The sequence below is a fragment of the Carassius carassius genome, chromosome 46 (assembly GCF_963082965.1).
Source record: "Carassius carassius chromosome 46, fCarCar2.1, whole genome shotgun sequence".
In the NCBI taxonomy this organism is placed as follows: domain Eukaryota; kingdom Metazoa; phylum Chordata; class Actinopteri; order Cypriniformes; family Cyprinidae; genus Carassius; species Carassius carassius.
In genome coordinates this window covers 24,932,773-24,946,470 of record NC_081800.1, presented here as the reverse complement: position 1 = coordinate 24,946,470, position 13,698 = coordinate 24,932,773, and the positions used below count along the sequence as shown (strand labels likewise).

The following is a 13,698-nucleotide window of genomic DNA, read 5'->3' as shown; positions in this document are numbered from 1 at the left end:
TTTTCAAGTAGCATGTTAACAAAAAATGTTTCTCCTCTTTAGTGCACTTCTTTTCAGGATTTTTTTCTTAAATAAACAAAGTCACAAAGTTTTACTTCACAATAAATATAAAAAATGTAAAACAAATTCTCCTTGTAATATGATATAATGAGAACAAAATAACGTTTCTCCTCTTTACAAAATTCCTGAAGCCGACATCTTCCACTATGGAAAGAGGCTGCAGGTTCTTCACAATCATTTCTGATAGGCGCTTTGTAATATCCACTGCTCTTGGAGAATCAGCTATTGATAAAATAATAAATAATAAAAATAATTAAGTCTGGTGCACATCTACGTGTAGTTTAAATATAGAAACTAGTATCCCTTTCACAGCTAACACAAAAAGGGTAATTATATTCAAATATCGAGCGCGCCTGACTGCTGGTGGTAGTGCTAGTGGTGAGTCACGTGACGGTACAACACAGGAGAGGGGGAGGAGAGCAGTGTCGAGCACAAGCAGCAGTCTTGAGAGAGCTTGCTCTGCTCTGTGACAGCAGCAGCATTTTGACAAGCACGGCCAGGTCGCAAAATGAGAGAAACTGAAACTTAAGTATCGATATTTTCACGTTGGTATCGATCAATACCGATACCAACGTTGGTATCGATCAATACCGATACCAACGTTGGTATCGATATTATCGATATTAGTATCGATCTGCCCACCTCGGCATTAGACTTTGAAATTTGACTCTAGAGACCTTGTAGTTTCAAGTGATCAATGTTAAATGCTATTATTCGTAACCCAAGACTTCTGATCTTTGCTTTAGTTAGTTTGGTTTCCATTGCATTTGTGGTCAGGATTTTCCAATTCCTTTTTATAAAAGTTTGCAAGCAATCTCAGATTACTGTCATTACCAAAAAATAGCAATGGCATAACTTCTGTTCATTTTACAGCACTTCTGCATTAAAAAAAAAAAAAAACGTTTAGGCAGTCTGAGACCAAGCCAAATGTCTTTTTATGCAATATTTTTTCTATGTGCCGCAGGACAACTTATTACAAATATTTTATGTAAAATGTATATTTTCTTGGAGAAAACTGCTGTGGAATATTAAAGCCAACGACAACACATTTTCCCCCCAAAATCAGCATCATAATCTCATAAAATGTTCCTCCTTACCAACCTAAACCCTTTTATTCAAGAGTTGCTAATTAATAATCTCAGTGACAATTGTTTTGTGGCTATCTCAGATCATCTTGAGTTTCTTAGCAGCTGATACTGCTGTTTCAAGATGTTGCTCTCTTGCATCAAATTGCAGTGGAGAAGTGGGTTCATAAATAACAGCCCCACTCACTCTTCTGTTCTTACCACAGCGGCCGCTGTCTTTTTCTCGACCCGGTCCACAGTTCTCCTGCCTCGGTGCAGCTTGTGGGAGCTTCTGTGCCACCTCGTACTCCAATCCAGCCACACGGATGAGGAAGCGCTCCTGGTTAATGGATTTTTTCAGGGCTTTAATGTATGACTTCATCTGCTGCTCCATTCGCTGCCTTTGACACATCATGTTACAGTTCCCTACAGGAGAGCAAGATGAATGTTAGGAGAACAAGAAGGGTTTATTTTAGGTGGAGGATGTTAGACTCACCAGTGGGGTCTCCTGGCTTGACCTCAGCCTCCAGCTCCAGAGTGATGCGCGTGATTTCTTTGCTTGACGGGTTACGTGCCCGACGACCTTTGGCCTTCTTAGACGAGTCGCACTTCAGGTTAACGAATGTGACCAGGCAGTTGTTGCACGGTTGGCCACCTGGAAATCAAGTCATTATTCACACAACAAGGGCATTTAGGTGTCACCGTTTTACGCACTTTTTTTGGAGTGACATTATTGTATTGTCAACTCTTTAACTGTTTAAATGTTGTCAATATACATTTACTCACACTCATATTGTTCCAAACCCAAACTTTGATTATGATCATGTTATATAAGCCTTTGGTTACAATATGATCTCTCGATCTGATAACAGGTTTAATTTAGGCCTTTATTCACATTACGTATTTCGAAACTGAGATTTCATAAAGCATCTGAAAGCTGAATAAATGTTTCATTTATGTATGGTTTTTAGGATTGGACAATATTTGGCCGAGATACGACTATTTGAAAATCTGGAATCAGCAAAAAAATCTAAATCCTGAGAAAATCACCTTAAAATCACCTTAAAGGTTGTTCAAATTAATTCTTAGCAATGCATATTACTAATCGAAAATTAGGTTTTGATATATTTACAGTAGGAAATTTACAAAAAATTTTCATGGAACATGATCTTTACTTAATGTCCTAATGATTTTTGGCATAACAGAAAAATCAATAATTTTGACCCATACATACAATTATTATTATTTTTTGGCTATTGCTACAATTAAGACTGGTTTTGTGCTCCAGGGTCACATGGTAAATATGATGTACATACGCTTCTGTGTTAACCATGTGTGTAGATCACGGTTTAGATGTAAATAAATGCTTAAGGCAGTCTGTTCATCATATAAAGTGATCATACAAAGCCTTAGATTAAGGAAGTCGTGGCCTAATGGTTAGAGAGTCGGACTCCCAATCAAAAGGTTGTGAGTTTGAGTCCCGGGCCGGCAGGAATTGTAGGTGGGGGGAGTGCATGTACAGTTCTCTCTCCACCTTCAATACCACGACTTAGGTGCCCTTGAGCAAGGCATCGAACCCCCAACTGCTCCCCGGGCGCCGCAGCATAAATGGCTGCCCACTGCTCCGGGTGTGTGCTCACAGTGTGTGTGTGTGTTCACTGCTCTGTGTGTGTGTGTGTGCACTTCGGATGGGGTAAATGTAGAGCACAAATTCTGAGTATGGGTCACCATGCTTGGCTGAATGTCACTTTCACTTTCACTTTCGTCACTTTCATTAAACCGCTGGATTCCTTTACAACTTTACTGGATATTTAAAGTTTTGGTTACCTGTAATGAAACCTCCAAGGTTTTGTTATAAAGGTTAGGAATACTTTGAATATTAATTAAAGTCTAATGGGTTTGGGATGACATTAAGTGTGAGTTGTATTTGAATTTTTGGGTGAACTATCCCTTATTATCCCAGTTATCACGGTTTATGTAGCAAAACGAGAACGCAGCTTCCGATCTTATTCCACAACAGGGACCATCAAGATGACATTGTACCCTACATTTCCTGGCCCTATGACCTCTGACCTGGCCCGATCTGTCTGCCGTTGTCCTCTGCCCTCCCTTTATGCTTTGGGTGCAGTTTGCACTTGGCGTTTTTGATCCGGAAGGACGCCGTCTGCTTCACTGGAGGAGTCTGAGTCTCTACAACCAAACAAAGAGGCTTTGACATGCAGCTCAACATGATTCATATAAAGCCCTTGCTGACAACCTCTAGCTAACTACATTAAATCAACGTGCTTGATTGAAAAATGAAACCAGCTGGGCTGTTAGTGAACATTTAAAGCAGATTCATGATAGCTTTATGCTCACTCTGAATATTTATGAGGAACAGCAATTTGAAATGATAGTTATATAGCTGTGACAGGATCCTAATGTGAAATGAGTCTTACATCTAAACAAACATTAGGCATGGCATACAAGTTTCTAATTTGCGAAGCACATCGAGTGATCATGTAATTGGACAGTTGCGATGAATCTGAGAAATATAACGACAGATACATCGACTGCAGCTGTAAAAAAGAAATGTCTCATCGCTTTCCAGGTTCGGTTTGCTGGCACTTTTTAAGAAATAGGAACCTAAAATAAACCTAAAATTTAAAGAATTAAGTTTTTTTTATTTATTTTTTTTTTTTTTACAAATGATCAGTGAAATTGAGGAGCTTAGTATTAAGAAACTGTTTATAGTTAACCACAGGAGATCAAATGAAATGATACATGATCCTTTTTATTTTCTATTAGTTTACATGTAGCCAAATGAAACCAAACCATCCATGAAACCAAAACTTTGATTTAAACATTAAAAAAACTCTATGGCAAAATGGGTAACAGGGTTGGAAGGTGAGTCTAAATTAAGCTGACAATCAGAAGTGGCTTATAGTCATTAATACATTTATAGATAATATGCTTAATGGTGTCTATAACATATCTCTAAACTAAAAATGGGATTACTTCAATGCGATTACCTGTATGGGTACCTACCTATAATGGTAAAATAAGAAATACAATTAGACATCAAAGTGTGCCCTATTTGTGGAGAGTGCACACTAATAGTTGCACGATTCAGTTGCATGAGATAAGGAAGGTGTTGGGATGTATGTATGATCTTACCTATGCAGCTCTGGATGCTGCTTGCGTTTAATCTGCTCTGAGATTTACCTCGTGGGATGGGGATTCCACAGCTGACAGAATAGCTGTTGTCTGATTCTGCGAAACGTAAAATGAAAATCGATCATCGAGCTGAATGGACAAGTTTGTTAAGTGAAGTATTTTAGCAGGCATTGCTTTCTACCTGATAGGTAATGTGCTTTGGATGCACAAGTGAGAGAGCAGCTCTCTTTCTTCCCCGTCTTACTGCAAGTGAGTGTGGCTTTGGGAGCCAACAGAGAGGACGTACACTTCACAATCTCTGTGCAGAAATGATAAGTTTGTCTTTTATTAATATGCATTCAAAAGTGTTTAGATCACATATGATCTCAAAAGACGATCAACTAATGCATATTTTTAATTTATAAAATACAGAACTAATAGCAGTATTTGCATTTGAACCGTGTATCGTTGCATTTGAATGGCCTCTAGGTGGCACTCTTGTCCACATACCAATGCAATCCTTCTTGTTCCAGTGCAGTTTGTAACCAGGAGGGCAGGTACACTCATAACTGCCCATAGTGTTCACACATCCGAATTTACAGCCGCCCCGATTAATGCTGCACTCATCAATGTCTATAAAACAAAACAGACAATTCGACTGTATGCATAGAATAGTTGGATAACCTATAAACACAGCAACCCACACTTTTTCAATCAATGCAATTCATTCGACTAAACTTTCCATTTCTATTGTGACAACTGAATCTGACATGAATTTAAATACACAGGTTAGCATCAGGCCTCAGCAAATTATTCCCAGGAACAAAAAAAGAGAAAACGAAACAACCACAGCCAAACAATAGACACAATTGAGATAGTTTGAGTGGATTGGACACATAGACAGAGAAAAAGTGTTTCAACAAATTCATTTTCTGAGAGCAGAATTTTTTTAAATGTTTCTTTAAGGAATACAGAGCTCGGTTTTCCTTTCCTTTGTTGTTCTTTTGTTCCCCATCAGATTTAAACCGGCTCCAGGCTAAACCTTTGCCTTTCACATTTCCTTTCCTTGTCTGGATCCCGAGCCTTCATTAATCTAAAGAGCGTGGAAGGGGACGGGGGAAGAGAAAACCAATGTTAGATTGGCACTTGTGTTAACCTCTTGTAGCTAGGTCAGAGTCCCTTTTATGTCAAGTCAGTCCACTTGATGACACCCTCAGGCAGCTGTTTTCAAGTCTAGCTCAAATCTACTTGAATGGAGAAAGACCAAAACAAAAGAGTTTGCATGTTCTTTGACTGTAAACGTTGCAGTAAATCAATTCTAACCTTATTGCAACTTTAAGGCCCTGATATCTGCAAGTGAAATTGAAGAATTAATTGATGTGGCATCATTTCAAACAAAATCAAGCTAAATAAAAAAGTTAGTTATAGGAGTTCAAAGCAGTTCGCCGGATGGTAAACACCATCAAACTACTATTGGTCCATGCTGATGATGTTGTGCTCTGGAAATCTTCTCCGGTTCATTTCTTCTGTTTAGTCCATCGAGGTCAGCCGCAAGTAAACACATGAAGAGCTGCTTTATAGTCGATTTTGAAGTTTTAACAGTATATTGATGCAAAGGTATTTCAAACTTCTTTTTTTATCCAAAGCAAAGAATGAAAAGAACATTGCTATGAGTATATCAGCGGCTTTAAAACTTATATTTCCTGGCAGATAACCATCAATGGGAAACTGAAGACCGTTCTTTGGAAACAAAAGAGAAAACTCCATAAATCTGGGTGTTATCTAAGTGCTAGCGGACAAAGAGAAGCATTCATTATTTCTGGTCCTCTAAACAAGAGTAAGACACATACATCACTAAACGATTCCTCATTTACTCCATCAGCTCTGAAACAAGGTTCACTGATGCAGCTTATTTTGGCTGAGAGCTGTCCAATTCAGGAAGAAACCATTTAACTAACATTAAAACCAGGTTTAAAAAATCCACCAAAAGACTGGGTTTAGCGCTGGGTTTATCTAAAATCGATTGTAGTATTACAAGACTTTCAGAAGACCTTCTTCCTGAACATCCAAAAGTAATAATAAGTACCCATTATTTCACATATGTGACCCTGGAGCACAAAAGCAGTCTTAAGTCTCTGGGTTATATTTGTAGCAATAGCCAAAAATACATTGTATGGGTCAAAATTATTGATTTTTCTTTTATGCCAAAAATCATTGGGATATTAAGTAAAGATCATGTTCCATGAAGTTATTTTGTAAATTTACTACAGTAAATATATCAAAACTTAGTCTTTGATTAGTAATATGCATTGCTAAGAATTAATGTGGACAACTTTAAAGATGATTTTCTCAGTATTTGAATTTTTTTTTTTTGCACCCTCAGTTTCCAGATTTTCGTATCTCGACCAAAATACTGTCTGATCCTAACAAACCATACATCCGTGGAAAGCTTATTTATTCAGCTTTCAGGTCATTTATAAATCTCAATTTCAAAAAATTAACACTTAAGACTGATTTTGTGGTCCAGTGTTACATATACAGTATGTACCTGAAACATCTAGGATACTTTCTTTTTAACCAGTTAAGTGCTTAACGCCATTAATGTGCAAGGCTTCCACCGTCATTCACTTCTAGTCATTTTATATTGCAAACTGTTATCGTAATCATAAACACACTGGTTTGTAGCGCAAACAGTTTTACCGTTTACTGTGCTTCTATAGCAGCTAATGAATCGGAAATCTCACACATGCAAAGAAAACAGTTTGGTTGCAAAATAAGGTGGATATAAACCACAGAATAACCTTTACATATTTGCTTGGGGTCCCGATTGCTGCCAGAGGAAACTAGGGAGCATTTATACAGGAAAGTCTCAGTTTTCATTGGATTTGCCCAAGGTCCTAGTAGAGCTAGTGGGTCTAGAAGTTTCTTTAAAGCAGAGGAAATGGACATTTTTCTTGCTGACAAAACTCCTGTAATCCATGGCTTACCTCCACAGTGAGCCACACCGTAGAGGACGTGACCTTTGTGGCAATAGCACTGGAAACTTCCAGGTGAGTTCACACATGTGTGGTCACACGCCCGGTCGAAAGAACACTCGTCTATATCTGCAGAAACAGGAAACACAAGCACTTTTATTCATATGATAATTACTGAGTTCACACTGTAGTGTGGAAAACCGGTAGCCACGACAGTACCATGTGTCTCCAATCATTCGATCTGATGCAAGTCATTTCAGAGGAATCCCCAATTAGGTCTTAATAAACCCTCCGGTGTTCATTAACACACATTACCTGGCTAGAGCTGGAGTATTTAAACCCCTCATCTTTATTTCCTCAGGACATATGGAAATGATTTAGCCTTAAACGCTCCCCCTGTCGTAACTGAAGACCGTTTCGGGTCAGTCTGTGGATTCTGTTGACTGCCACCTCAATCATTACTGCAGAAGATCCCTGTAAACCTCATCTCTGTCTGAATTAAGTCTCATGGAGAAAAAACAATAAAACATTTTCATTCATTTTAGTTTTGGATTCTGATTACTGTTTTACAGTTTGTGTGTGAATAAGTTAACAAGGTTAACTCAAGCTTATGAACAAGCCACATGGTCCTCAAGTTACCTCCGAGTCTTGCATCAAGAACCAGCTTCATCAGTTCGGCCTTGAGAAAGCACAGCTCCATAAATGAAGGTTACACAATCAACACACGCCATAGAAACTCTTGTTCAAGCTAACAAATCGCACTGCTGATGTCTGAACTGTTTCTTCGGTTCATCAGAATGGTACCCTCAATTGTACCCCAGTAGCCTATATATAATATCTGAAAACTGGCTTTCAGTCAGTAGTGTTTGGTGTCAGAATGGGAAAAGCTGCCGATTTATCAGTGTTCGATAAAGGACAAACTCTGATGGCATGGCATCTGGAAACTTGGATGTTGGAAATGTCACACCTTGTGGGTTGTTCACATGCTACTGTAGTATGTTTCAAAAGTGTTGCACGGATGGACAAATGGCTGATATGCAGATTACCAACAGAGGCTATGGCACCTGGATGCATTGTGGGTCAGACACAGGCTGATGGCAGCAGTGTGCTGTGGGCGATGTTTTCTTAAAACATTTAAGGCACCATTGTCCCAATAGCAAAATCCCTGAAATGGGCAGATATTCTTGATTTAAGCATAAAGTGATATTATTTTGTCTAAATATCTTAAGTAATTTTGCTTCCAAGTAAATGTATCTTGATCTTAAGAATGTCTTTTGAAAGATATTTTTACTGGGTAGTGACAAAAATACTGAGGAGGAAAATCTTTTTTTGCAGTGCATGGACATTTGGGCTGTCAGCGCAACATGCTGTTTTACCTAAAACTATTTCAAGCATTTAGCTTATTATAAATGAGTCCAGAATTTTGACGGGTAGTCAATAATGGAAAAAAGTAACTGTGACCAGTTACAGCACCTTAAAGAGACAGGGTCACAAGATCAATTCTTTTTAAGTTTTGTTCTCATCTGAATGTGTCATTGCTGTCTAATCAATAATATTACTCAATGTTAAGTATCTCAGTGTGCCTGTGACACTTTGTGCATAGATTATTATAATTTCTAGTTTCAAATTATTGATGGACTTCTTGTTTGATTTTGATGATATTTGCACTACAAAAAAAAAAAAAAAAAAAAATCTCAGTATTTTTTTTCTTTAGTACAAATATTTAAACATTCTTAAATCAAGATACATTTACTTGATAGGCAAAATTATGAAACCCTCTGGTGCTGCTCGTGTGGCAGTCAAATATGACCAAATTTATTTTAGTTGCGTTTTTAAAATTAATGTACTATATTTTACTTTGATAATGTTTTTATTTAATATTTTCTATTTTTAGGGGATTTTTTGTCATTAAATTATATTTATGGAATAGTTGAATAGATGATCCTATTATTGCCTCTAAACAAATTTTTGAGCATAGACCTGAAAAGTAAACAGATCAGACTTAAGTTTAGTCTCTTTGTAAAGAAGGCATTTTGCAGATAAGTGCTGAAGTGAAAAAAGATTTATGAAGTTATAAAAGTTTATTATGAAAAATGCACAAAAGTAATATTTGACAATTTTATGTACATTTTCCAAACATGTTTTACTCTAAAACTACATGCAAATCAAAGCCATAAAAACAAGTTGTGTTCCAAATTTGAGGTTGATATCTCACAAAATTTGCATTTTGTTTGGGTGCAGTACCAAATGTTTCCACTAGAAATTAATTTCTGATGTGGTACAATAGTACAAGTGTGACTATTTTTTATTGAATACATAATTTTGACAATTATTATTATTTTTTGGTTCACACAACAAGTGTCAAAACATTTACCAAGTTTCTTACCATTCCGATGAAGTAAAAAATTACATATATATTAATATATGTATATAAACATTGTGTGTGTCAAAATTATCGATTTTTATTTTATGCCAAAAATCATTAGGATATTAAGTAAAGATCATGTTCCATGAATATATTTTGTAAAAATCCTAAGATAAATATATAAAAACTTAAATTTTTGATTAGTAATATGCATCGCTAAGGACTTCATTTGGACAACTTTAAAGATGATTTTCTCAATATTTATATTTTTTAGCTCCCTCAGATTCCAGATTTTCAAATAGTTGTATCTCAGCCAAATATTGTCCTATCCTAACAAACCATAGATCAATGGAAAACGTATTTATTGTATAAATATCAATTTAGAAAAATGTACACTTAAGACTGGTTTTGTGGTCCAGGGTCACATATTCTTAAATCTCTTGGATCATTGGATCTTGGATTGACGCCATTATTACTCTTTGGCTTCCGGTTTCGGAGAGGACGTTGGCGCACGTTTGGATGCCACTTCTCCTGCCGTATTTTTAGTTGTTTATTATTTTAATTAATTTTAAACTCTTCTGAATAATTTTAAACTCTTCTGAGCCTTAACCTGCTGCTGGATTTCCATATATTTACCTTCACTGAGCCAGCGTTTTAAAGTGTTTCCCCCTCTCTATCTGCTGCTGCTCACATCTGGTTGCCGTGATTCACCTGCACTGTCTCTGCCTGTTGCTGCTGTCTCCGTGTGAGATCAAACGAGTCACTGGAGTTGCGTCAAGTTCTCCGTGTGCAATGGCTGTGTAACAACTCTTGGATGTCATCATGCGACTTCATATGATCACCTGGATTATTTGCGATCTGATTTTATCAGGAACCAGCGTAAAGCAGTGGACCGTACTTCTGGACTTCACCATGCTGAGGTACTCTCTCTCTGATCTTTTGTCCCTGGGACACCATGGCCGTCCAGATATCAGCGTCATACAAACTTTGCGTTCCATGCAGCTCCTCCGCCGGCCTAGTTATAATCATAGAGGCTCTCGTCAGAGTCGCTCTACTGCCCGTGCTGGAGTCACTGCACTTTGGTCTAACCGCAGGCGCTCGCTGCGTCGTACTTCGGGTTCCCGTGGAATCGGCCATAGTAACCTACGCTATCCAGAGGTTCTCTCTCAAAAACCCGCGGCGAATGTGTGCTGTAGCACTATGCGACTCGCTCACTTCAACACGAGGTCAATAATCAATAAAACGGCACTTATCACTGACACTATCCTTGACAGGAAAATTGATATTCTCTGTCTCAGTGAAACTTGGCATAAAGACAATGACTATCTTAATTTGAACATGTGTGCCCCATCTGGATATAAATATATTGACGTGCCTCGAGCTTCGGGTAAGGGTGGTGGCTTGGCTGCAATATTTGTATCTAATATATCAATTGATGTTATTGATGCTCCTACTGTTTCATCATTTGAATGTCTGGTTTTTAAAGTCAATGGTGCTTCACCTGTTCTTGTGCTGCTAATTTATCGTCCACCAAAACCTAATCCTTTATTTTTTTCTGAGTTTACTGAGTTGCTGACACTTCTTAGTCCACTCTGTCCGTCTATGGTCTTGACTGGCGATGTCAATTTCCATATTGATAATCCAAACGGTGTCAAAACTGCTACCTTTTTGGACATTTTGGATGGTTTTGACTTTAAACAGCATGTTACTTTTCCGACCCATAGGCTGGGCCATATATTGGACGTGGTATGTTCTGCTGGTGTTTGTATCCAATCTCTGGATAGTATCGACATGAGTATAAGTGATCATAGACTTATTACTTTTGACATAAATGTTATGTCTTCACGATCTATTTCTGAGCGCACTATCAAATTCCGTAACATCAAGCACATGGACTTCACTCTTTTTTCGACTTTTGTCTCTGGGCTTCCCACTACTAACTCCGTGGAGCACTATAATTCCATGCTTTCCTCACTTTTGGATGAGTTCGCACCTGTGCGAGAATGGCTTGTTACTTTTAGGAAACCCTGTCCATGGTTTACCCCGGATTTACGTTTAATGAAAGCTGCCGGAAGACAATTAGAACGGCAGTACAAAAAATCTGGCCTGACGGTGCACAGGCTTCTTTACACTGAACAACAGTCTGCTTACCATTCTGCTTTGAATACTGCACGTAAGAGCTACTATTCAAGCATCATTGGTAACGCTGCAACAAATACTAAATCGCTGTTTAAGACTGTTGACAATCTTCTCAAACCAACTAAGGCCGTTGTTCATTCCTCTGTTGAACAGTGCAATAAGTTTCTTCATTATTTCACTGGTAAGGTTGAGGATATATATAGCACTTTAAATACCATCACTCCTCTTGAGCTAGTTAATATCCAGCCTTCAAACTTCCCAACTACTACCTTTTCAAACTTTGAAATGGTCGGAGATGATTTTATTATAAGTACAGTGAAGTCCATGAACTCTACAACCAGTATTTTAGATCCGGTTCCCTGCTCGGTCATCATGAACTGCCTTGCATCAATCTGCCCTTTTATGACTTCAATTGTCAACTTGTCATTGACCTCTGGAATTGTTCCTTCAGAACTAAAAATAGCTGCCATTACACCAGTCCCTAAGAAGACTGGTTGTGATGTATCTAATTTATCCAATTACAGGCTGATTTCTAACCTCCCATTCTTGGCTAAAGTTCTTGAGCGTGTTGTGGCTGTTCAGTTAAATAATCACCTAGCTCTGAACAGTCTCTTTGAACCTTTTCAATCTGGGTTCAGAAGAGGGCATAGTACTGAAACCGCTTTAATTAGGGTCATAAATGATCTTCTTATCACAGCGGATTCAGGTGCATACAGTATTTTGGTCAGAGGTGGGTAGAGTACCCAAAAACTGTACTCAAGTAAAAGTAAAAGTACTTCTAGAAATATTTACTCAAGTAAAAGTAAAAGTACTAGTCTTGAATAGTTACTTGAGTAAGAGTAAAAGAGTATCGGATAAAAAATCTACTCAAGTAGTTAGTTACTAGTTACTTTGGGTCATATATACTGTACTGAGCCTATTTTTATTTAGATATATAGATAAAATGTATGTAATGTATGTGTGCGTGTATAAATGTATATATTTCATCAGCCTTTACTCCAATTTATGTAATTTATTATAAAACCCTGTCTGTTTACTTAAGTAACAGATATAGGTGTCATGCCATAACATTTTTAATACGACTGACTTTATATTAAATGTGAATTTAACATTGAAAGTTAATGTGATATAAATATTGCTACTAATCTTTCATTGTTCAGAAAGAGAGCAAATAACATTTACATTATTAAAGATCATTTTCACTGACAGTCTACATTTCAATCACTCTCAGAAACTCCCATTAAAATCACTGAAACTGTTAACACTGTGAAATCAATATCTTATTTACAGATTCGTACATACATCTGCACTTTGTTGTTCCTGCGAGAGAATTTGCCAGAAAGAGGTATTCAGTCAGCGAGCGAGTGAAGGAAGCACCGGCATTTCAGCGATGACTCATCGGAACACCTCTGATTGGCCAATGCTTTAATAAGCTCAATAGAATCATGCGTGATTTGTTATAATGCGCAGTGCTGTATAAACGCATCTATCTCTGGCTAAGCGCCAGCAAACAATCACAGATCTGAATTTAGCAGCTGATAATATGACTCGCTGAACGTACTTGCACCAGTGTGATTGTATTAAAATTAATAAAATCTTAATCGGCTATTTTTTGTCTTTTGGAAGCTGCATTCAACTTGACTCCCTTCTGTTATAAGCCACGCACTTACAACAGAATAATGTCACAGTGGTATCGTGTACTGTAATCGAATGTAGCCCAAGTTATTACCTGTTAAACAGTAGACAGCACACGCGGTGTTCATCTAATAAGGATCTCCATCGCTAGCAAATAATAGCCTTTGCAGATTTCAATTCAGTGCAGTTCCAGCCACGTTTTCAACGCTCTTTCTGTTCTTAAACGTTACAACTCCGAGTGAACCACTTCAGACGCTCAGCGCGTGCGGCAGGGAACTGAACGACTCATTCAAACTGATTCATGAACCAATTCACTCGTTTGCCA

General features: G+C 37.7%; 1 protein-coding gene across 2 annotated transcripts in view; it reads right to left on the bottom strand.

Annotated features, from left to right (window-relative positions):
- Nucleotides 1-13,698, bottom strand: part of LOC132129493 (signal peptide, CUB and EGF-like domain-containing protein 3) — a 113,674-nt gene that overhangs the window by 5,421 nt on the left and 94,555 nt on the right. For both annotated transcript variants that reach the window (XM_059541117.1, XM_059541118.1), the window contains 7 exons: nucleotides 7,247-7,363; nucleotides 4,770-4,892; nucleotides 4,462-4,578; nucleotides 4,281-4,376; nucleotides 3,198-3,314; nucleotides 1,621-1,779; nucleotides 1,347-1,550 (listed from right to left, as the gene is read on the bottom strand). In XM_059541117.1, the coding sequence (XP_059397100.1) occupies nucleotides 1,347-1,550; nucleotides 1,621-1,779; nucleotides 3,198-3,314; nucleotides 4,281-4,376; nucleotides 4,462-4,578; nucleotides 4,770-4,892; nucleotides 7,247-7,363 (933 nt within the window). The remainder of the gene's footprint in view (nucleotides 1-1,346; nucleotides 1,551-1,620; nucleotides 1,780-3,197; nucleotides 3,315-4,280; nucleotides 4,377-4,461; nucleotides 4,579-4,769; nucleotides 4,893-7,246; nucleotides 7,364-13,698) is intronic.